Source organism: Triturus cristatus, chromosome 11 (genome assembly GCF_964204655.1).
Source record: "Triturus cristatus chromosome 11, aTriCri1.1, whole genome shotgun sequence".
Classification (NCBI taxonomy): Eukaryota; Metazoa; Chordata; class Amphibia; order Caudata; family Salamandridae; genus Triturus; species Triturus cristatus.
The window spans coordinates 49449760-49475450 of NC_140594.1; the positions used below are offsets into that span (position 1 = coordinate 49449760).

A 25691-nucleotide genomic window follows, 5' to 3' on the forward strand; every position below is an offset into this window, starting at 1 on the left:
ACAAGTTCAAAAAGTGTTTTGGGTCATTTCCTGGCATTGTCCAACTGTTTCCTAAAGAAGTTTGCTTTTGCTCTATGTATGCGTTTGTTGTAAATGCTTCTTGTAGATCTCAGATGCTTGAGGTGTTTGAGCAAGAGGTAGAATCTCCATGCTCATTCAGCAAATCTAAGATTGTGTCATTTTACTTAGTCAAACAAAAGTGGGTCTACAACGTCTGATAAATACCTTGATAGCTGCATTTAAAATCTTGAAGAAAACGCTAGGAGAGCTGACTTACCGACCATTTTTACAAGTAATATTGGCTAAACTATTGCTAACTTTAACATATGGTAGGGAAGCGTTGTGTGGGAAAGATTCTGAGACAATAATACAGTGACAAAAACTTTTAAAACTCTCTTTCATCTTCCTCACAATGCATCTCCGGCACAGATAATATTGGAATTTGGATTAACTAACCAATCAAGTATGGTACAGAATAAAAAATGATAATGCAAATCAAATGTCCTAACTATTATGGCAGGAAATAAATATAAATAGTAAATTATACACCTGGAAATATTTACATGCTCCACTTGATGAATACTCAGCAACTCATATTTGAAACACGACAATAAAACCAGAATCATTCAAAAAATCTATTAATAAAATAACAAAACATCTATCACTGCTTATGGATAAAGACTCTTTTGTAAAAAGGAAATATGCTTGGTCACTAATGAATGGCTTCACAAGGGTGAAAGTACAACCATACCTGGAAACCCCATGGTCACTGAAGCACAAGCATACTTTCATAAAAGCTCGGTTTGGTGCATTTTCCGGCATATGTCATCTTATGCCGTGGCTAAGAACAGAGGAACCTTCGCATTGTCGTTTATGCAAAATGGGAGAGGAAAAAATCATCCACTTGCTGCATGTATGCCCAGAACTGAAAACTGAGAAAAAAACTATTCTTATAGGGCATTTTAACGCATGAGGAATTCGGACTTGCAGGAAAGTTTTGATAAAGTGCTTACAATCTGATGATATAACATTTAACTCAGTCTTTGTAAAGTTTTTAATAAGTACCGAATCTGTACTGTATGACGTATATTTATATGTTAAGTGTTATGAAATTGATATCAAAATTATTCTATTTAAAAATAAGGCATCAATTATTCATGATTTTACCTCCTACTGTTTTTACTTCTTTTTTTTAAAATAAATTCTGGTTTTATATTGTAAAAATTTAAGTAATCAAACAATAAAGAATGAACTTGAACATTTAGCGTTTAGGTTACCGTTGTGCCAAGGCTTGGAATCTTTGGAGAACATTCTTTTTAGTGGGAGGGTGCTATAGCCTCTAGAATGCTTGTCATTGTGTTGTTATAATGATCAGTATGGACCTGGACATCTGACATGTCTTCGGGTGGGGTAAGGATGTAGTTGCTGATAGATGACAGTTCGTTTAAGTTCATGTTTCAAATGCTTCTTTTTCGGTGACTGTTTTTTTAGGTCTCGCCTAGCGTTGCAGCGCGCATGCGTTGCTCGCTCTGTGAGACATATTGTGGATGAAGAGATTTCAGCAGGGGACTTGAAGTCCCGCTCCTCATTTTCATTGGCTGGCATCACCGTTTATGCTAAACGGTGGCCTGCCATTGGAAATGAGTTGTTTTTTTTTGCCTCCCTTTCCCCTTTGCGTCCGGCCCATCCGGACAGGATCGTCTGCTTTTCGGCTGTCGTGAAGCAATTTCTTATCTCAAGGAGGCGTGTTCACACTCCTCTGAGCTTTTGTGTAAACAGGTCCATGATTGTTATGTCGTCGCATTAGCTGTTCAGGCGAAGACCGAGGTCAAAGGTTAGCTACATCGGCCCCGTCCTCTTCCTCCTGCCCACTTCCCTAGCGATCTGTTACCTGCTTGCTTTGACCTATGCTTCGTGGGCAGGTCCCCCGCGACAGGAGTTGCGATTGATTGCGTTGTTCAGGCGGATTCGTGCACTATCAGGTGGCAATGCTTCCTCCCTCCTCCTCCCACAGCATTCGCTGCTCTGCCTGTTTCAGGCTGAGCCGTGCACTATTAGAAGGCAACGCTTCCTCTCTCCTCCTCCCACAGCATTTGCTGCTCTGCTTGACCTCCTCCCTCTGCTCCACCATGGTCACTCTGATGCACATCTTTTGCTTCAAAGAACCTGCGGTCTCGCACACTTGCAGGGAGAGACCGAGACAAACCTACTAGCCTCCCCTACTGTCCCTACCATCAGCCAGACTTGTGTCTCTATGTAGCGCCCTAGACAGCGCATCCCGCACTGTGGTAGGTCTGTTAAACTCTGCTGTCGGCCCGCTGTTGCATGCAAGGCGTCATAGTAAGTCCTGTAACTGGCCTCGGAATGATAAAAGGCGGAGTGCTGCCGCACTACCAGACACCTCTATGCACACGCCGCTGCCGCGTGTGCCTACAAGCAGCCCAACACTGTCCCTACCTACTCATTTTTAAACGGCGTCTCGTACTCTGTCTTGTTAATCCCATATTTACAGGCCTTGCAAGTTGCACATCTACGAAAACCCTTACTGATGTCCAGCCAGGAACGGCTTGATCTTAACTCAGGGCTACTCTTAACCAGAGAGTTACTCATTGTCCTTGCCCTCCTGAATGTTATATTGGGAGATTTTGTTAAATTAACACCCAATAAAGGGTCATTCTTGACCAAGGTCCAATTCCTATTTACTATCTTACGGATAGCCTTATGCTGGCTGCTGTAGGTCAAAATGAGTCTCGATGGTTGTTCAGATGGTAAGAGCTGCTTTGACTGAGCTTTGCAAATTAGGGCCTGCTATCTATCCATCCTACTAGTTTTTTCTATGGCTTGATTGATTTCGCCTATAGAGTAGCCCCTAGCCAAAAATCTCCTACAGCTATCTTGCTGGGCTTTCTCACATTCAGAATCAGTGCTGCAAATTCTGCAAATTCGCAGCCTTTCACCATAAGTGATCCTGCGAATCAAGTGTGCGGGATGATGGCTTGTGGCATGTAGTAATGTATTGCCGGCCGTTGGTTTCCGAAACAATCTGGTTTCTAGATTGTTGCCGACCATCATTACTTCTACATCCAAGAAAAAAATTGAATCCCTGCTGAGTTATCCACTAAAGTGCAGATTTAAGCTGTTATCGTTGATCCGCTCTATAAAATGGAGGGCACTCTCTTCAGTGCCTCTCCAAATTATAAGCAAATCGTCGATATAACGATACCAACGTATGACATGTTCAGACACAGTATCAGCAAAAAACACTTTGAGGACCTGTTCTTCCCAGAACCCCATATGTAAACAGGCGTAGCTTGGGGAAAAACATGCCCCCATAGCCACGCCTCTTATCTGTTGGAATACCTGATTCTGGAAAAGAAAATAGTTATGTTCAAGACAAAATACAATCATTGCTGATAACATTTTGTTGTGTTCTTGTACATATATTGTTAGAGTTTCCAAATAGTATTTAATCGCCTTCAGTCCATCGCTGTGATTAATGCTTGTATACAAAGACGAAACATCAAGCGAAATCATGAGATAATCTGATTGCCATTTGATACTTGTCAATTTTCTCAATAAGTCACTGGTATCCTGCACATAGGAAGGCAAGCTTTTCACATGTTCCTGCAAATAGAAATCGACGTACTTCGATGCATTTTCCAATATACTGTTACAGGCAGATATTATAGTCCTACCAGGTGGTTTTTTCACATCTTTGTGTATTTTTGGTATGAAATACACCACCGGCATAAACGGATGATCTTTTTTTTTAGAAATTTAAACTCATCAATAGTCAACAGACCTGCACTTTTCCATGCTACAAGGTTGGTATAAAAGTTATTCCACGAAGACCTAACCGTTAACATTGTGCTGCGCCTGTAACATTCCCGATCGTTGAGTTGTTTCAACGCCTCTTCCATGTATAGGTTGCGTGGCCACAGCACCACGTTCCCTCCTTTATCAGATTGACGGGTAATTAGGTCATCGTTGGAAATACACATTATCCTGTTTAGTGTAGTGCTTCTTTACTCTGGTTTGTTTCATATAAAGATTTTTAAGTTCTTGAGTTACTTTGTCACTAAACACGTCAATATTGTCTCTCAACATAATAGGACAAACCTTGGACTTAGGTTTGAACGGCGTTTTTAATGTCGTCTCGCATATTAGCTGTTCCTCTCTAGTTCCAAGATTTACATCATCACCATCTTGTTGGAGACTAATAAGATCCTGTAACAGGCCCGCATCTCCTGCTGTTAACATAGATGTACTGGGTATATCTTCAGTTAATATTACATTTTGTTTTTGTTTTGATGTACCCTGCAGCAGGTGATATTTTCTTAATTTTAGATTGCGTATGAACCTGAACAGGTCTATTCGTGTTTGTGAATAGTTAAAGTCACTCTTTGGACTGTATGACAAACCAAGAGACAAAATCCTTAATTCTTCATTGGGGAGTTGCATTTCAGATAAGTTGATTACTGTTAGAACATCTCTTCCATTAGTTTGTAAGCTTACTTGTGATTCCATTTCTTTGTATGTTTCTTGGTGATTTGCCTTGCGCCTTTTGCTACATCTTCGTCTCTCGTATCGCTTTCGATTCCGGTCTTGGTGTTTTGTGCACTTTGTGATGTCATTTTTCGAACTCCATGAATGTTTTTCTTAAGAAACGATTTCCTTATGAATACACTACCCGTAAAAACACTTCTTTTGCAGGATAGTTCCCCTTCGTAAGCCTACCTCAATAAAATAGAAGAAAGATTAAAAAGCATGTTATTTTTTATCCTTCGTTCTTGGCCATTGCCCCTTACAGTGTATCGGTAATAATCCCAAGATTTCAAATTGGAAAAGCATTATAAATGTGTATATATATATATATATGTTATATATAATATTATTTTTTGTGTTTTTTGGGGGGGACCTTATTGTCCTGCAAAATGAAGATGACTCTTAAAAAGTTACTTACAAATCAATGAATTTAAAAGGAACGTATGTAGGTTTTCAGAACATCGTCTCGTTCTAGTTAAATTTATATATGAAACATAAAATGAAATTTAGCTTAAATACAGTAAATAGCTGTGCTGAGTTAAAGTCCAGATAGAATGGTCACTAAGTTGAAAACGTGGTTCGTGTAATGCTTTTTGAAGTTAGTTCAAGAAAAAATATTCAAATACAGTGGTTTAAGATAAAATTATTTCATAGAAAATGTACTATATGTGTAGAAAATATATATTTTAAAAGTAAAAGTGGCTCAGTTTAGAAAAATAAATTCCTAGCGATTTACATTTATTTTCTAAAATACTCTATTTTATTTAAGGAAAAAATAGAGATATACATTGCCAGGTTGTAACAGTAAGCGATGTACTGTAATTTAAATGTAATAACATTTAAATGCATTGTACAAGTATGCGTTGCAAAATAAACACACTGTATATGAATCCGTTGTATTGGTTTACTGATGAATGACAGCTAATTGGCTGCAGATCTTTAGACCACAGTCAGTTGCAGGCGTTGCATACTGTGAAAGTAGAACTTTAGCCATCCTGTTGAATGTTTATCTGAGTTATTCATTTATCATTATATTCTAAGCCTATTTTCATTTTCTCTTAGGGTAATATCACGTTAGAAAAAGAGAGAATAATCATGCATCATGGAAGTGGGCCCCCTAATAGCCAGCACCAGCAGCTCCAGAGGTCCAGATCCTTCACTGGCACCGAGGGTGAAGAGCAACTTATGCCAGCGAACTTACCCCAGTCCCCTGTTGCTTCTTTTGCACCTTCACTGAGTCCTTCTGGACAACAGTCTCCCAGTTACCAGATTCAGCAGCTTATAATGAGTCGAAACTCGAATACGGGGCAAAACGTGAACATTACGCTGCAGAACGTTGGACAAGTGGTGTCTGGGAACCAGCAGATAACTCTGACCCCTTTGCCCCTCCCTAATCCTGCATCCCCAGGTTTCCAGTTTAGTTCTCAACAAAGACGGTTTGAACACGGGTCTCCATCATACATTCAGGTCACTTCTCCATTGCCCCAGCAGGTCCAGTCTCAAAGTCCCACGCAGCCTGGACCCATGCCCATGCCGACCCTGCAGAATGTTCGGACAGGTACACCTGGCCCAGGGCTTACTATGTGCAGCCAGAGCCCCACTCGAGGATTTGTGGATGGAAGTGTGCTTGTTAGACAGATCAGTCTGAGTCCTTCCAACGGTGGACATTTCGTCTTTCAGGATGCATCAGGAATGACTCAGATTACTCAGGCAACACCAATGCAGCTGCAGCCAGGCACACCAACCACTGTGCGGGAGCGGCGGCTTTCCCAGCCTCACTCACAGACTGGTGGCACAATTCATCATCTTGGGCCGCAAAGCCCCCTTACTAGTGTGGCAAGCATGCAGCCGTTGTCCAGTCCAGGCCTTATAACAACCAACAACCTGCCGCCGCAAATCAGCAGTATTATCCAGGGCCAGCTCATTCAGCAGCAGCAAGTGCTTCACAGGCAACAACTGAGCAGATCTCTGGGCTTTGAGAGGACTACAGGGGGAATGTTAACAGGGGTTGGGGGATCGACATCTTTTGGCTTGACCTCCACGCCTACTCCAACAAGCCCCTCACGCGCCACTGGGCCTCCAGGGCTCTCCGGTCTTTCTCTTGCTCAGAACATCAGCACAGCAGTGAAAAAACAACCCAAGAAACTGGATGAGATTCCTCCTGCAACGCAAGAGGATGCTCAGATGAGAAAGCAGTGTCTGGAGCACCATCACCGACAGATGAAGGCCATGAAGGACTCCCTCAAGGAGTATCTGATCGAGCTGTTCTTCCTGCAGCAGCTCCAAGGGAACATGATGGATTTCCTAGCCTTTAGGAGAAAGCACTGTATGCTCCTGCAGTCATACCTCAGGCAGAACGACTTGGAGCTGGAGGAAGAAGAGGAGGAAGAGCAGTCAGAGGTCATCAATGACGAGGTAAGTGGTTTTCATTGTCGCTTTCTCATTCGGCAAGACAGGTGGCCTGAAGTATGCTTTTTTGCTGATTTTAGGGTAGAATAGTGTGCTCTTGTAAGTAACAGTAACTTCTTTTTATACTCCAATGTTTTATTTTTATTGAAAATTTGTTTTTATTTTACACAAATCAAAACAATCGGTACTTGTACATGAAATCACAATAGTTACACACATGTATATGGTTTATACTCCATTGTTAAATTTCATTAAATTAATTTAGAAATATAGGGATCAATAAGAAATGCTTGAATGTTGCTGTACCTCCTTAATGTAATTGCTGTTCTTAAAGATGCCTGTCAGCATTCTGTGGGCTGTTTTGTGGCGGCAGAGGTAAATGCTTAGCTTGCTTAGATCATTTTTGTTAGGAATTTCTTTACAAGTTGAACGTTTACATGTTTTGAAGCCTGACTTGAAAAAAAATGTCACCTGACACCCTGTTTACTCCAGCACCTCCCAAATGACATTTATTGTTTGCATCAACTTTGCTGTTTTCCTCTGATGGTTTGGCCATCCCAAGCTCTTTGTACAGTCTCTCTGTTTCTCTCTCCTTTTCTTACTTGACCTCCCGCTCCCCTCTCTCTTTCTCTCTCTCTCTGTCTCTCTTTCTCGTTGTTCAGCTCCCTCTCTGTCTCAAACTCCTCCTGGCTCTATTTCTTTCTCTGTTCTTTCTGGTTTTCAGACTCATTAGACCACACACTCGGGTTTATATATTATATGCTTATTTCAACTCCGCATGCCAGAGTATACCTGCATTTAATTTTGGGGACAAACGTTTGCCTCTTTTAAAAGACACAACAACCCTTGTAATTTGTACATATAATATTCAGTGGTGATATGCTTATGGAAGGGAACGCTTCTTTTAAAAATGAGCAATAGTTATCAAAGATCATTGCTTTTGGGTCATGGCTTATTGGTGTGAAAGGTCCGAAGCCTGTTCAGAGCTTTGGAGAAGTGCAGGTAGCAGTACAGACATCACCACTCTTTGTAGAAGGAGTCTGAATCCATTCAGAATCTAGGGGCTCTTTTTAAGAGTGGGCATAATTTCACTTAAGTGTCTCCGAATACTGTTTTGGAGGAGTGATGGTCGGAGGAGGAAGCCACTGAGCATGTAACCTCATGGCTGTTATTCAGTCTTTGTTTGCTTGGCAGTAGCGTACAAGCACTTGTCATGGAATCTTTTAAGCATACACTGCCACCACAGTTAAACTGTGTTTCAATGCAGGGGATAGGCTTGCTGTAATGTATAGCAAAGTAGCTGAAAATGAAGATTCATTTCAGTTACTTCCAATATCCCCCAACCAGCTAATAAAGATTATGAAACCACATGTATGTAGGTCAGCACACCTTCTTGTATTCCTCTTTCGCACTGCCTTTAATTATCCAAAGACCTTAACCCGTGAAACCTGAAAATAATTACTCCTTCCTGCTGGGAAAAAAAAACTGGATGAGGGAAGAGAGATGAGGAGATTCAGGAGTAAAGTGAGGTGTTCATGAGAGACGTGGTAAAGTGTGAGAAGCAGTCATAACTTCTAGGGACAATAGTCACGCCGTAGGTGTTTTCTTTTCATCACTTAACTAGTTTGCTGCTGATGTAGTTATAGCTGCCATAACACATGCAGCTGGTAAGACAGAAAAGTGACGTGGGAGATCATGTTGTGCTTTTCACTTGGTGCACGTGGCCAGTGTGCAATCTGTACCAGTGGACAGCTGAATGCCTTCCTAGTATTAAGCCCAGAGATTTCTATCAGTGTCCCTCACCTTAGGTGAAGCATTCTAGGGTTGTTCTAAGAGCCCAGCTGCCCATTTCTATTTGTGTAGCCATCCTACTCCCAGAACATGGTGAAGAATCCTGTCTGCATGGCCGGCACTGGTGTAAGTGTTTTGGTGTAAGTTGAAAGCCCTTTTTCCCCTGTCCGTGCAATGCCAGATTTCTTTAGCTGTGCGGCTGGTGCTTGTGCCAAAGACCTCTTCCTGCTTTCAAGTGTTGAAGCGCTGGTTGTAGCAGACTTGGCTTTGCATTTTGCCGCTGCTTTTAGCTCCATCGCTTTATGATTCTGTATAACCTGTCCTTTACTTTTTTCTTTTTCAATGCACCTCAAAAGATTTGGAGATTGAGGCAATGCCTTGATGATCTGCTGCTTGCACCCCCACTGTCTTGTAACCACCAGAGTCTCCGCTCTCTCTGTTTAATAATTTTTGCACAGTGGGGTCTGTTCTCCTGGCTTCTGAAACCATGTGCTTTGTTTTTGGGAAGAGATTTCTTCGCACCAACCACTGTTTTTCTTCATCAGGGGGGAGCAAAAGGCCCACTACCTGAACTGTAGATGCCAGTGACGGTCCCTCTTATGGGGTGTGTTCTGAAGTGTCACGTAATAAGAGTGAAATGTGTAGTACTTTGTAACCATAGACCCAGTGATGTTAAAGCCTCAGTACTCTACATTAATATACAGTGGTGACGGTTATTTATTTTGCTGGGGTGACTTCAGGAAGCACTCTATCCATGTCAAAGTCTGTTGCATTCCTTTAGTGTAACAAATGCCAACCTGTGCCGTGCATCGCATTGAAAGCTCATTTTGTACATTGATCTGAAATTGTGTGTGGACTAAATTGTAATAGCGGTCCTGAGGATTTGGACCAACTGGCTGAAGGGTGAAATGTCAGCCCAATGTCTCCAATAAATTCAGTTTTCGATAATACTGCAGCTGTATATAAGGCAAGAAATACATACTTGGGTCCTTACTTTGTCCATTCTGGTCTCCTCCAGCCTGGAACCCAGCAGTGACTCTTCAGAACACACGTTGGGGGGGCTTGTAGGGTACTCCTCTGGCTTCCTTTCAGGATATTTTGCTGCATCTCCCCTCCAGGCCTTTGGATTCCATTAGTATAGAGTGCTTGAGGTGTTTGCAGCAGGGGCACTGTGCCTGCAGTTCACTTGTTGATTAGTTATGACAAGACCTTTTGAATGACCGAAATATATTTGTCCCTTTTCTATTTTGTTTTCCCACTCCAAAAAACTGCGTTCGTCTCAGGTAAAAGTTGTGACAGGAAAGGATGGACAGACTGGGACGCCAGTTGCTATTGCAACCCAGCTTCCTCCCAATGTTTCTGCTGCTTTTTCAACACAGCAGCAACCGTTTCAGGTACCTTTTTTTCCTCCTAAACAAAACTGGTCGATTCATCCCAGACGTTCATTTTTTTTTTCTTCCATCCAAATGTTCTGCCTCTGGGCAGCATTCAGTATTTTTCTTTCCCACCACAGCCCATCACTCTCACTTGAAGAAAAGAGGTGCTAATGACCTCAGCATGAGATCATGTTTTTTTTCTTTTGGTGGCAGCCAGTTACTTCAGCATTCTTTTGTCTTTGGCATTTTTTCGCAGCGCCTCGCATGCATGCTCCTCTGTGTACTGACTTCTAACATGTTTGCATTCTGCCCATTCCTGCATCCTATGTGGTGTGTCTTACCTGTGCTGTTCCTGTCTTACTGTGGCTGTTTGTCCTGCGTGGCATGTCCAGAGACTACAGTTTCAACAGTTGTGGCTTGGTGGGGACTGCCATTTAAAGGGCTCCAACACTGTATGTATCAGTGGAGAGATGCTTGCTGTTATTTCCTTCAACCTCTGTAATCTGTCTACTGACCCTTCTTTGCTATGCATATCTGGGTGAGTTGGGTCTGTGAATGCGGCTATCACCTTGTGTGGTGCCAAAACTAAACATTGCCTTATAATTGAGAGTTGATTAAAATGGTGGATGTTTAATTCTGGCAGCTTGCTGGTCTACACAGGTGAGTGTTTTGTGCATGGGCTGGTCGCAACATTGAGCAACAGTACTTTGTGCTTGGGCAGACAGAGCATCACCCTGTTTGTAGATTAACAGTGAGGACAGGTGGATTCATCACTTGTTCGAAGACTCAGCAGCACTGCTCCTGCCAACAGCCAGCCGCTGCACCCCTTGCATTTGGGGAGGCTGCAACAGATCAACGGGTAGCCTGGTCTCTATCGTGAATTGTGCACAGCCATCCTATACTGGCAATAGACCTTGCGTCAAACACATTTACACTATTATTTACCTTGGTTTAATAGCATGATTAAAACTGTCAGCGCTTCAGTTACCTCTAATGTGCTCAGCCTTATGGAATGCATTTGATGCCAGGAAATGTATTTGGTTCGTTCTGGATGCGTTGGTGCCTTAGGTGGTATAGGCACAGTGTCTTGGTAGCCTTTGTGTTCCTTGGGACACAATCTGGGCTAGTCCTTTTTCTAGATTGTTCTGTCAGTCTAGTCTCACATTGTCTTACAGCTTTTTGACTTTTCCTTTCTCTTAAGTAGCATGTTTTTGGATAAAACAGGCGATTAGATTGCACAAATTGGCAGCATACCAATCTTATAAATATTGTAGCTAACATGAACGCATTGTAATGTATGGATGTCTGTGTAAATTAGTGGGCCCTGGTGGGGCCTCGACTACCTTCAGTTGCTTATCAACCAGAGAAGTACTTTATTAATCACAGCCTTAAATTATCATCTATTTCTGAAATGAGCACTCGAGAACTCCTTGGATGTTACCAGTCGGCCACCGTGTCTTCCAAACGTCTTCCTGACTGCCTGTTCAGCTGACCTGCCATGTGCAGACTGCTACAGTTTGGAGGTTGCTGACTAGGGATTAGATGTATTAAATGTACCAGTACACTTTGCCATTTGAAAATCTGTAAAAACAAATGTACTGACTGGTCTGCTAATCTTGCTGACCAGAGGGTCATAATGTAGCTTCCATACTTCATCAAGCTGGTTTAGTGATAGGTAGTCCTTATTCCCTAATCGATGCATGGTGTCATTGCTGACCCATCAACTCGCCAGAGAAAGCCTGCTACCCAGGCTTGCACCACCACCATTCGGTAAATAGGCTCATGTTCGTAAGCCAACTTCCTGAGGTTCACGGCTCCTTTTGAGAGAGAGCGATATATATTATCTTTTCTGACCCTCTCAAGCGTTGTCATTTCCAAGATAATGAAAAATATGTATTATAGCAAGATCAGTTCAGCTACATTGATGGCCTTGCAAATAGTTGATACAGTGGGGAAAATGCTGTATTCTAGTTTTCCTACGGCCTTAAACCATAGCAGGCATGCTAAATGGGTAAGAAGCCACTCTTATGTTGCCAACAAGTTCTTTGGTATATTTCATGTGCTATTTAATATTTTGCCTTATTTCTTTTAAGACTGCCGCCTAGGTGTAAACCATATTATGTTTCCCGACTTTAGTCCTGATTGTACTATCTACCACCAGTTTGAGGCTTCCTGGTGCACTTGATCTATATGAACATGCTTAGGTTCACAAAGCTGCAGACTCACCTGGACAGAAATCTGTGCTCTTGATCAGCCACCAGCAGTGTTGCACTATCATTGTTCTACTCTCTGCAAAAGCTCCACATTCAGTTGTGCTCTACCTTGTGCACTGCGAGGCATCTTAGAGCCACTACCTGGTGTCTTGATAACCTTCACTGAAGTGTGGTGTACACGCAGTCTCTTGCGGGTGATTTGACATTTAATGATTTTGTTTTCCATTCCCATCAGCAGCAAATTCATACAGTGAGCCCTGTGACAGGGACTGCAAATGCCATAGAAATTGAAGCTTTCAAGAGGCAGGCGGCAGCAACGCAAGCAGGTGAGTTGGGCCATTTCTGTGCAAGCCAAATTGAAAATTTGTAAAGTTTATTTAAGAGAATACCATGCCGTTTATAGAAATTTTCATTCTGAAGTTAAGGGTATGTTTCACCCTGAGTACATTTTGGAGGATTTAATGGTCGGCAATACAAAATTGCAGAAGCATGCATTTATTTTATTTTTAGATCTCTCCTACACTGTTGGCAAAGAAACCTTTTGTATTCAATATAGACTTGGGGTGAGCTTTGAGTCCACAACCTTGCTCATGATTTAACGTTTGTTGTCTATCTTACTTCCATGCTTCTGAGTTCATGGCTGATATTTATCCCGACCATGGACCATTTAATTCTCACTGTGTTTTGGTTGAATCAGTGTATCCTTCTGCTGCTGAGAAAGGTTTAACTATTTAAATATTACTTTTAGCTCCCCATGAGTGAGTGCATTGGTTGTCCACACTGTCTACTCCTTCCACACTCCTCCCTCACTGTTTAATATTTTTTATTTCTAATTATTTGTACACTGCTACAGGGCTGCATGTATTTCCAGTTTTGGTCCCCCCTGCGATCTCCTGCTCCCTGCATTTTGTTTTTCATTTATTGGAAAACTATATTCGTGAGGCCCTTAGACAAAGGCAATAGGTTTCACAGACGGCACTTTATCGACTAAATCAAGGTTAACACTTGTCAGTCATTTTCTTTCTCCCTGTTTGCTGTTTGTGACCATTTACCAGTGCAAAAAGGCTGCACTTAATGTGGATGCGTTGGCCTGAGGGCCAAAGGCAGCTTATTCCTGCTCGAAACCTAAAATGGATCAAATTGGGCCATTCCCTAATAGCATAAGTGCTGTACAGTGGTGTTCCTTGCGCTATGTGGGCTGGAGCTGGCACATTATTGATGTCTAGCAAGGTTGCTGATCCTTAATCTTTAGCTGTTTCTGATCGTTTTGTGTCACAAAAGATGACGATTAGGGAGCTACACCAGGAAGTAAGAGCAAAATAATGGCTTCACTGACACCAGTAAAAGTGAGAAATGATCAGACACAGAGGCTTTTTTGATGTTTTCTGCTTTAGCCTGTCCTTTGTGTCCTTTCTTGCCCATTGTTGCGTCACTCTGTGGGCCAATGAATAAGGCAGTTCAGCCTCAAGCTAACTCTGAGGAATTGCGCTTTAAGGTTAAGTGCCTAAAGCAAAAGGCCATGTTGTTCTTGGAGCCACGCAGGCAGAGGGAGCTGGTGTCTGATCTCTGAAGGGTCCTTGAGCCCCCGGCAGCTCCAAGCCTCTTTAATTAGCATTCTCCATGCCTCATACCTTCTCCCAATCGATTTGGAGTATTAAAAGCAATAGAACACGATTCTGCAGAGACCACAGACTCCAACCGAAGAAGAAACCTTCTGAATTCGGCTTCAGGAACTTACACCTATATGTTTTTGAAACAGTGTTTTGGGGCGGGATAGTAGAAACTGGCAGCCCCACATGCACAAGTTGTTTTCCTTGTAGGAAGATGTACAGGCATTGAACCCTGTGTAGTCTGTTTAAGAACTTGGTCAATATGTTGAATGATGAAACGGAATCACTTGGGAAAGACGTGCGATCCTTTTCCACCTACCCCCAGTTGAAGAGTCTATGCCCTTTCCCGCAGCCTCAGAATTATTACCAGGACGCCACCACATGCCAGTGATTAAGTGGCATATCGCCCAGAACATTAAAAGCATGACTATTGTGGAGTTCCTCCCCTGTTGGATGGGGTTATACCCTGCAGTTGTAAAGTTTTATGCATACGTATCCTCTCCTGTCCTTGTGCAATGGATTTAGCCCCTTACTTGCAGAATGTTTTACCCTTACTCCTCCAGTTTGTGGTTACTTTGTAATGAGGAATTTTCTTGTTCTGGGCTTCTGGAACATGCAGGGGGCATGTGATTGGCAGATCTTCATTTCTTTATGAGAAGTGTGGTACTTTTTGCGGGCTCTGGTCGTTTATGCAAGACTTGGAACATTGGGCGGCACGAATATTGTGTATAAAGAGCCTGCTATTGTGTATAATTCTAGCTTTGGACCTAAATGATCCTTGTACTCTCTACGTCAATCGTAGTATCAAGAACTTCTGAATCCATAACATCTATTAAATCACTCCTATTGATTATAGGTGGCTTAAATAATGTGCTTGCTGAATTTATTATCTTCAGCACCAAGAAAACCTAAACGTGGAGTATGTGATTTATGAAATTCCCAGTCTTGAAATGAATGTTTTTGAACCTACTCTGGCTGGTTGATGCTGCATCAACCTGTCCTGAGTAGAGGTCTGAGATTCCTTCTTGAGAAGATCCTTTCACAGACCTGCCAAATAAACCAATAGAACGGTTTTGCATGAATTAGAAACTTTGTAATTGCTCTGCATTTGGGAAGTGAGTACAACCGTATGTTGCACTTATTGGCCCCTAATGCAAGGTCTCCTAATTTGACTTTATTAGATATAAACTTTGCTTCTGTTTGTTATATGTATTTTTCCATATGCATTCAATTAAGGTCAGTTTTCTATAGCAGTTTTCTGAACACATTAGGTGACGGTGTGCTTTACATAAAATCAAGTGCAATAGAACAAATAATTCAGAAATGGGGAATAAAGAGTCAAGGGCACTGACCATAAATGCAGTTGTAGATGTTAATTAGAAGAAAATAATCTGAACACGCACTATAAACATATGTACAAAATTGAGGGACAAGAGTGTGGTTAAAGATAAATCCAAGCTAACTCAAGTTTCTTATTAACATTCAGTTACTATGCTCAGTTGAGGTTGTTTTCGATTTTGTAGCTTGTCAGTTTTCTGGCCTTGAGTCTTTTAGTTTGCCTTAAACTGAAACTGTTTGTGGTACATAAATTAGCAGATAAGTGGGTTTTAAGTATCTTCCTAAAATTGTCATAATCCTAGTTTTTGCACAGTTAAAGAGGGAGGACAGTCCAAAGAGAAGGACCAATAACAGAAAAAGAATGTCTCCATGACCTGAATATTGAGGAACTGGCAATAGAAAAAAAGATTCAGGCATAGTGAATTAATTGCTCCATGTTAGATCAGGACAGTAATATCTGCAGAAAGGAAGGACCCACCTAATAAAGTCCTTTGTGACAAAAAAGCTTCTCATGAGTCTTTCCAACTTTCTCAAGTTTGTATACAAGGCGCACAGCTGTATTTGTCACAAAGCTAGCTTGTGTTTGCATAGACAAGAATATTGATGGCCATAGAATTAACTATTCCGCTCTGAGAATTTCAGGACAAAATTCTTGTCCAGAACTGCATTTAATAGAAGCAGCATAAAACATCGATTTTAGTCTCAGAGAACATGCTAAGATGCTCATTAGTCCATAAGCCAAATCTTTTGACCTTTTGCACATGGGCTGGCACTGCCTCCATAAATGTTGGCAAGAGAGCCAGGGAGAACTATGGCCCAGTAGTGCTTTGAAGAGGCTACGACTGTTCATTCACGGAATAGACTGCTGGGAGACATAATTAGATATTCTGTAATTTCTGAGACTGATTTATCAAGCCTTAAAATGAGCCGGGTTTCACCTGCATTGTAAATTACTTGGAATGCCAATGGTCCTGATGATATTAACAAGGAAGGATACCAAGTGAGTCAAGAGAAGATAGTATAGAAGAATGATCAATTGTGTTAAAAGTAGCCGATAAGTAGAGAGTTATGAGGCTGATAGTCACTTGTGGTGGGAAGTGCTAATAAAGGTAGATACACGAGACAACAGTTTCTGTGGACTGGAGACTAATGAAACCTGATTAGGGAGTTACATAGATTGAGAGAGTGAGTCCATTGAAGACTAAACTTTCCAGAATGTTTGCAAAGAGGAGAAATGGAGATATTGGTAGATGGTAAGCAATATATTTTTTGTCAAGAGTTCGAGCCAGTGCACATTTAAAACATAAGGGGGAAGACCCCGGCACTCTTCAACTAATTTATAAACAATACACATTCGTTAGAAATTAATCACACATACTAATTGTACCACGTTGTAGAGAGAGGAACCAATTTACATGAGGAATATCAGGAAACAAACAGATATATGCTGTGAGTTTAGTTTAATAATTTTTAAACACCGAGCACTTAATCTAGCATATTGCATCAAATATCGGACACAACATCAGACAGAGAAGAATATCTCCCTTGTTTATATGTATGTCCCAAATCTTGCAGTTCTTGTGAATGCTAGGTTTTGACACGTAGAGTGTTCTCTCTGAAACAGCCAACGCACGTTTCGTCACCACCGTGACTTTCTCAAGGCTTCAGATATGATGGTTGCATAAATGTTGGCAATGGCTATGGTAGGCCCGATCCCCTATATATCTCCGAGGTCCCCAGAGAGTAACTCGATGAGTCCAGATATCCACTAGCTCCTAGGGTTGCAAGAGTCGTGGCTTTATTTATCTCCAAGTATGTAGTAAAGCATATTATGCTGTAATGGGGCCGTTTATAACCTCCAAAGTCCTGTTGAGTATAGAGATCCCGTAAACCAGACGTGGTGTTGTACGGTTTGGCAAAGAGTGCACATTAGAGTTTAGGGACACCGGTTCTTAGGTCCAATAGTAATAGATGTCTCTTGTCATTTGAGCCAAGTTAAAATACGTGCAGTCACCAGCAAGCTACATAAGCTCTGCTATTCTTCAGATATCCCGTGTATTCTGCTTAAGGAACCATGATAAGGTCCTTCGGTTTTGGAAAGTTGTCGTCCTGGGAATCCTATCGTCCTGCAACATGCGTGTTGTGATCCGCCTGCAGACAAAAATAGGAGTCTGGAAATTAGGGTGAAGTTTGATCATCTGATGGTGCGAGTGGTGTGACATTTTATCAGAAATCTACTTCTCCAGTGGAGAAAAATGTCCCAAAAATAGATGTAATACACATACAGCTAAAAATACCAAATAAACAATTGCCTTTCATCATCATCATCATCATCATCATCATCATCATAATACTTTATTTCGGTTAAAAACCTTAAAAGTACAGAAGAGAACTTCATACATTTAAAACATTAGAAAAATGTGCTGTAACACACCATAAATACATAAAACCAACATAAAACATCATACAATCTGTGTTATAAACCATTTTTCGACTCCATGTAAAAGTCAAAAAATGGTTGATAACACAATTGTCCTTTAATATCCAACTAATTAAGTTAATTGGACAGAATGCAAAAAATTCTTCAAGGTTCCAAAAATAAGTGTCAGTATTTCAATTTTGTGTCATCCAAATTATGAAGAAATAATGAGCTACTTAAAAAATCTATTGACGTTCACAGGTGAACCCCACGTTGCAATATTGCACAACATCCCAGCTCAAAAACTGCAACCCAAATAATTTGTAAACTTTCCAGGATCTTCCTAAAGATTATTGATGAATTCAAAGAGATCTCATCCGGGTCAACATAATATACTTTGTAATTACAATGTCTAAATGTTATATTGAACATAAAGTAACATGTGCTTCACTCAAAGTTCTATTAACATGCTTTCTCGACAATCTTTTTCTTCTCACTTCAAAAGCGGGAGCAGTCTTAAGAGAAAATGGATTAAAGAGTATTTCATTTTTAGATCACAGAGCCTGTATCCATTATTCTCAAGATCTCTACCTCTTAGGCCTGCAATTCTCTGACCTGGGTCTATGCCTGTTCGACATTGAAGAATAATAATCTGTATTTGTTTATTGGGGACCTGAAACAAATAATCAGACTGTTGTATAATATCTTTCAGCATTGAAAGGGGGACGTTTTTCACTACAGAAGATAAGTTTAATGCTATAGAGGAACCTTGAGGCTCAAGAACTACAGAAGATAGGTTTAAGGGTGTAAGGGATGCTTATTGCTCAAGAACGAGCTATGCGTGTTTAAAAAATAAATAACTAATTCCAAACTTACTGCTTGAATCATCCAACTTTTTTGGAGGCCCAAAAGAGTCATTAAACAAAGGCTTTCTGAGGCCCCCCCTATTTAACTTGCGGGTCAGTAGTAAGTAAATCAGCTCCATATAATGATAGAGGTATTAATTTACCCAGTATTGTTCTTTTTAAGGGCTCCAATGACAAGCTCCCAAAACAGATTTGTGCTGCAAGGGGTTGGCTATGCTTGTCTAGTAGAAAAAAGGAACATGAAGACTTGTTGTTCTTGACCCCAAACAATATGTCTTGGGCAGCAACCAATTGGGATTCCATACTCCTTTTTTGCCAAGGATGGATTGGTGGTTTTGATTAGTGGAATCAGTTCAGATGTGAATTTTGTGGTAAAGTGTTAGAATTTAGTTGTTGGTTGGGCTTGGAGGGGGTTATGGGAGAGTTGTGTGTAGCACTCAGTAGCTGCTTCACAGTATGTTGTATAGTTGTGATATTTAGGGAGTAATATAAAGCAATGTCATTGGGTATTAGGGTTAGGTTGTAGATATTTGAGCATGGAGGAGAAAGCAATATGTTCATTTGAAAATGTACATGTTCCTTTGAGGAGGGAGCAAAGTTGACCATGTGAAATTGGATAGTAACATAGTGATGCTATTTGTAGGAGAACGCAGTTAACCAAGTTAAAGTGGGTTTGGTGTTTGTGTAGCTACTTTAGCAGCATGGAATGGAGGGCTTCAGTTCCATCGATTTGTGTGTAGTTGCAGAAAGCACAGACCACGAAGAGGCAGTTTCAAGAGTGGTATGTCTAGGTTAAGCTGTATAGCACATCAGCACTGCAAATAACACTTTACCAGGGAGCAGTAAACAGTAAGGGTTATAAGTGCAGCTCAGAAAGTGTGAGCTAAGTAGTGGGATAGGGATAGGATGTAGTTGTCCAATAAGTGTTAAAAATAATAAGCGCAAGTAGAGGTAGTTCTTCCTTTTTAGTTCATGGGTGTAGTTTTTTAACCCTTCTACAGAGAATATATTTTGGCTGGGGTACAGGGCGATGACATTTGTTAAGATTACCTTAGCTAGAAACACCAGGCTGGGATTCTCTGGCAAACTGGTCAAGGTAGTACTTCTGGCTGAGGGCAGGACTTCCTGCAGACACTAGAAGTCAGTGGGCTCTTACCTGAATCTGCAGTGCCCACTCCCTCACTCTACCTCACCCCCTTCTTTGTTTGGACTGATGGTGATAGTGAGGGTGTGGTGGTGAAAGGGGCCGCTTCTGCTCCACCCCTCCTTGGGATGTCCTGATGCAGAGTGAATGATTACCCTCAGAATGCTGGCTTTAGAGGCAAGCTGTGTTCTTTTTACGCAGGGCGGAGGGAATTCTTGCGGGCTCTGGGAGGTCAGTCAGTTCCTTCCCTGACCCTGCAATTTTCCTTCTCTTGCGCTGCCTGTTGTGGGTTTCATGTGGGCCTGCAGTGATGTTGAGGTACTGGAGGGGAAGATGTGCCAAGTGAGTGATTGATAGCCAAATGTCCTCTTGGTTAGAATATAATTGGAAAATGTTTTTAATTCTAGCCAGCATTTTTTCCATTGAACATCGGTCTTCAGTTTCCTTTGTGACAGAAAAATTATATTTGTTTTAAGAAAAGTTATTTTTTTTATTTAATAAAAAAAAAAAGACTCCACTCTGACGATATAACCCTGATATCATATGGGATAAAAAGGACAAATTGAGGAGCATTCTCCACAGCCTCACGTAAAGATGTGCCAATCTCTAGTCAATTTGTTTTTTTAATGATTTGTCTTTACTCATTAACTTATGCTGGGTGAGAAACAAAGTAATAGGCGTCAAGTAGAAAGCAAATACACATATACAAAAAGACCACCTTTTCACAGAATGTGTACACTACGTTTTAAAAACAATCTAATGTCATATAGCAATTCTTTTTATTTAATTAGCTTTGTGAAATGTGTAGGCAAATATATATTAGACATGGAGTAGTCCACTGTTCTATTCTGATAAAAGTCTGATCTCCTTTTAATGTTTCAGATCCATCTAAAAGGCCACGGCTAGAGATGACCCGCCATGGAATGGTGTTCCAGCATCCAGGTGTGGCATCAGGAGTATCTCTGCAGCAGTTGATGCCAACAGCACAAGGTATAGTACTGTAGAGGCATTCATATGGCTCTTCCTACGCCTGATGAGGCACAGAAGTATCACACTTCTCTGTGTGATGCTTAACATTGGAGACATTCGTTGTGTATGTTGTGTTGGAATTTGTCATGGTGCTTCTCATGCAGCTGTCCCAGTTTGTAAGCAGTCTGCCATGCTCTCTATCATGCAGTCTGTTGTATGAAGCTGTCCTAGAATTGTCATGCAATGTGTCCTGAGGATGTAAGCAGTTTGTAATGCAGGTGGTCTTTCAGGTGATTATGCATGCACCCCTAAACTGGTCATGCGTGCGATAATGCAAGTGGTCATGCAGGCATTTACAAATTATTTGGCAATAGTGATACCAATGAAATACATTGTGGAGTCAACCCAGGAGCGACAGACGTTCAGTCACTAGCAGCACTGATCAATCACCAGGAAAAACTATGCAGAGACAACAGTGGAGCCATGCCGGAGACATGTCTGTCTGGATCAAGGACCAGCACTCATTTTGGTTTCATCAGTTATTCCCTCCCTTTTTAAAGTCACTGCAATTCGCCACCTTTCCCATCTATCATAGATTTTTGCATGATTTAAAAGGACTAGAGACAAATTCTTCCTGTTATCTCATCCTTAGCACTAAATACACAGCTGAGAGGATTAATACGACCAATATCATCTGCCTAAATGCATGGTCATTAGCAAACCATGAATGCGAGTTTATAAACTGATCATGTCTAATAATGTGTATATAGCACGTGCTATGGAAACATGGTTAACAGATAAAAGCTTGCCAAAAATTGTGAATGTCCTACTACCTGGGTATAGGCTACTTAAACGAGATACTCTTAAAACCAAATGCAGTGGCCGTGAGGCAGCCATTTTTAAACAGTCAATTGGCCCCTCTCCCCCTCCTATGCCTACTATTACCATGTAGAGAAGCTACTTTTACATAGCTCTTAGCCTTCCTAATTCCTTATTGTTTTTACTTGCATATGGGCTGCCAGACTGTACCGTGAATATTCCATCTGAATACCTTGATATAGTTAGTTCCTTCTGCTAGATAAGACTCTAAGTTTGTGTTAGTCTTAACTACCAGGCGGTTGTTCCATTTGAGGGTAAAACTAAAGAATTTTGTGAATTACTAGATTTGCGTAGTCTTTCTAGGAGTCTCTATTCCCACTCATAAAAAAAAAAGTCATACCGGAGACCTCATCTGCACCAGCAGTTATCTCATTGATAATCTAACTTCTTGAATCTTGCTTTTCATCTGATCGTTGTATTGTCGAATTCGCATTAACACTATTGTAGACTAAATCGGAAAAAAAGGATGTATACTATTTTGAAACGGGAAACCTGTGGACATAAACATTTAAAAGCACTTAAATAATAATGACCCAGTGGAATTAGGTAGCATTGATGATAATTACACAGCTTATCTGAAATGAGTTTCACAAACTGGTAATATTGTTGCCTCGATTATGTCTGTTAGTTACCAGATGCTGCTTGGTTTACCACACAGATGTGAAACAAACACAAAAAAACGCACTCTGATATTATGATGTTAATCAGCGATGGCATCATTTAAAAAAATAACCAAGGAGGTGGACAACGCAACCAAATTCTCCGCATTGGTGGTTTCCCAGAAAAAATGCGTTCCAGAACCACTCAGGAAATAATTCCTTCTAAATTTTTGTGGCATACATTAAATGACTTCTTTATAAACAAAAACCGTTCATTAATAATATAAATTGATGAATGGCAATTTTCCAATAGGAAATATGGTACCTCGATCGACTTCTACCACCCTTACGGCCCTCTCCCCTTATCCGTTGAATAATTTGAAACAACTAAAATTCATATATCCTTCTGATCCGTGCCCTGTGAATTTGCTCTTCAGATTGTAGGCAACTCCATACTACTTCTAAAAAAAAAAAAAAAAAATCTACCTAATGTGTCACTAAACAGGGGAATGGTCCCACATATTTAAAATTCACACTAGTTACGTACGCTGTAAAGAAAACAAAAACTGTTCAAACCCCTCAATTTAAAAAAATGTTTGCCTTATCTTGTTTTAACCACAGGCCATGCTACTGGAAAAGCAAATTGTGAGAAAATTGTGTTCTGTTGCAGTACCAACACACCATCCCCCCACATACACCCACACACACTTTTTGCCTGGATTTTGGTGCAACTTTGACTATAGAGTACTGGGTCCTTGCTGTCCAAGTTCCCAGTAGCAGTGTTCCTTCCCTAAAAACATGTCCACAATTAGTACTTCTGCCCCCCTGTAAGTCCCTAGTAAGTGGTACCCTGGGTATCTAGGGCCTGGAGGCTCAAGAGGATCCCATGAAACCCCCCCCACTAAGACCGTGCCACTTCCCCTGCAGCTGGCAGGTCCCTGTGAAGTGCAGAAATGACCAAGTCGAAATGGCACACTGCTTGTGTGCCATGCCAGCTAGCTCTGCCTAAGATATAGGTAAGTCACCCCTCTAGCAGGCCTGACCGGCTCTAAAGCAGGGTGCACTATATCCCAGGTGTGGGCCTATCTGCATGAACAGATACACCCCTACAGTATTAGGGTCTATTCCTTAATATTGCAAGTGTCAGGGAAGCCATAGAGAGTACATGGGCTGGGAACTTGACAACTTGAGTTCCACAGCACCACGATGGCTTCACTGAACCCAGGAGTGTTTGAGTACATGTTTTATTAAATCTCACTCTGGCATCAGTGTGGATTTATTACAAGGAGCTGTTTGGTACCAGAGGACACATCAGAGGTGCCCCTTGAAAACCTACCGACCCTAGTGTGGGCTCTGACTGGCTTTAGGCAGCCTGCCACACACAGGCATGTTTCTGGCCCCTGGGCGGAGAGAGCTTCACTAACCTCACCCCCACGATGGGCCAGTGCTCGAAGGGGAAGCTTCAAAGGCCTGCCGCATTTGTAATTTGACCCCCAGCCTCTGCTGCTAGCAGCCTCCGGTTTACACCCCCACTTTGGGTGATAAAACATAGAAAGGCTAGGAGGTGTGCCCATCTTTGCCAACTCACGAGTCAGATGCAAAAGCATTGAAACCCTTTCATGAAGCTGCAGTTCCACTAGTCGTTACTAGGAATCCCTCATGAGTCAAATGCAAAAGCATTTGACTTGAGGGACACCTAGCAACGACTAGTTGAACTGCAGCTTGATGTAATAATTTCAATGCTTTTGCATTTGACTCGTGAGGGACACCTAGTAACAACTAGCTGAACTGCAGCTCTTTTTTTCGAATTATTTTGATATTGGATGCTATAAATATTCACTACCCACTGCTAATCTCATCCCATGATGCTTTGCAGGGCCTTTGGTTGGGTTTGTATTTTTGCCCATAACTGTGCTTGGGGTGGTCCTAATAGGATGGGACCACCACTGAATCGTTCAGCATGATATGCTCTTTGTGTTCAAGGCATCTGCTCTCTCATTGCCTGATAATTTGCATTTTCAAACTTCACTTTTGTGAATTGGTTATATGCTTTTTTAGCATGTAAAGTTTCTTTATCGACGCATTTGTGGGTGCAGTTTAGTAGCTGACTCCGCTACGTGGAGGATCGGAATGCGTAGTTAACAAATCTCCGCAAACTCCGGCAGCGGAGCGGAGTTCATTTCCCAGGCCTCATTGTCACCTCTGTCAGCAGAGTCTTTGCTGTGACCTCGGATGCCACACATCGCATTTTGTTTTTCAAAAATACTACATTGAAGGTAACCGTTATACTTATCAGCCCAGAGCTCGTGAGTAGGACCTTTTGCACATCCGGGGTTTCTTCGCCCTGACACCTCATCATGCCACAACTCTGTTAAAAAGCACCTGATAAATGTTTACTCAGTACCATTAATTCCCCAGCAACATTTCAATCAGTCTGTCCTGTTTGTGAGTACTCAAATGTGTATTCTATTTAGTGGCTGCAGGTAAACTAGAGGACTTCAACGCAATACGAGAATAGCTCCACTTTGCCCACAATATGTTACAAAAACTGAGATATTTTATGATATTGTTTGTTCTTGTAAAGTTTTTGATCTTGTCTTACATGGCCATCAGTTCTCAGGCCTTCACTTACCTGGTGTGACCTACGAAGTACTAGTGACTGAGTATATTTTTGTTATAATAGCAGTAAATTGCCAACTGAAACAATGCCTTTAGAAAAGTGTTTCCTAAAGGCACTGTTTCAGTTGTTCATTGGAGAAGAAGTCCTAATGCATATGGATTACAGAAATTCACAGATTGACTTCTGAAAAAGGCTGATCATGAAACAGCCAAAGCGATCCTCCAACTAAGATCAGCAGCTCATGCACACCTACCTGAGTTTGTAATTTCTAGTTAAAACAATTCTCCAACCAGAATCAGCAGCTCATTTATATCCACCTGAGTTTGTAATTTCTAGGTAATACATTCCAACCAAAATCATCAGCTCATATACACCTACCTGAGTTTGTAATATCTAGGTAATACAATCCTCCAACCAGCAGCTCCTATACACCTACCTGAGTTTGTAATTTCCTGATAATACAATCCAACCAAAATCAGCAGCTCATATACACCTACCTGAGTTTGTAATATTTAGATAATGTAATACTCCAACCAGCAGCTCATATACACCTACCTGAGTTTGTAATGTTTAGATAATGTAATACTCCAACCAGCAGCTCATATACACCTACCTGAGTTTGTAATGTTTAGATAATGTAATGCTCCAACCAGCAGCTCAAATACACCTACCTGAGTTTGTAATATCTAGATAATACAATCATCCAACCAGAATCAGCAGCTCATACACACCAACCTGAGTTTGTAATTTCTAGATAATCCAATCAAAATCAGCAGGTCTTATACACCTACCTGAGTTTGTAATTTCTAGATAATGCAATCTCCTAACTGAAATCAGCAGGTCATATACACCTGCCTGAGTTTGTAATCTTTAGATAAAATTCTCCAACCAAAATCAGCATGCACCAACCTGA

General features: G+C 41.3%; 1 protein-coding gene across 4 annotated transcripts in view; it reads left to right on the forward strand.

Moving 5' to 3' along the window:
- Window positions 1-25691, forward strand: part of EP400 (E1A binding protein p400) — an 852236-nt gene that overhangs the window by 36534 nt on the left and 790011 nt on the right. For 2 of the 4 annotated variants that reach the window (XM_085634324.1, XM_085634328.1), the window contains exons 2-5: window positions 5608-6960; window positions 10029-10139; window positions 12573-12660; window positions 20594-20701. In XM_085634324.1, the coding sequence (XP_085490450.1) occupies window positions 5641-6960; window positions 10029-10139; window positions 12573-12660; window positions 20594-20701 (1627 nt within the window). In that variant the 5' untranslated portion in view covers window positions 5608-5640. Of the gene's footprint in view, window positions 1-5607; window positions 6961-10028; window positions 10140-12569; window positions 12661-20593; window positions 20702-25691 lie in introns of all 4 variants that reach the window. The other 2 variants (XM_085634325.1, XM_085634326.1) reach the window with 2 other exon arrangements.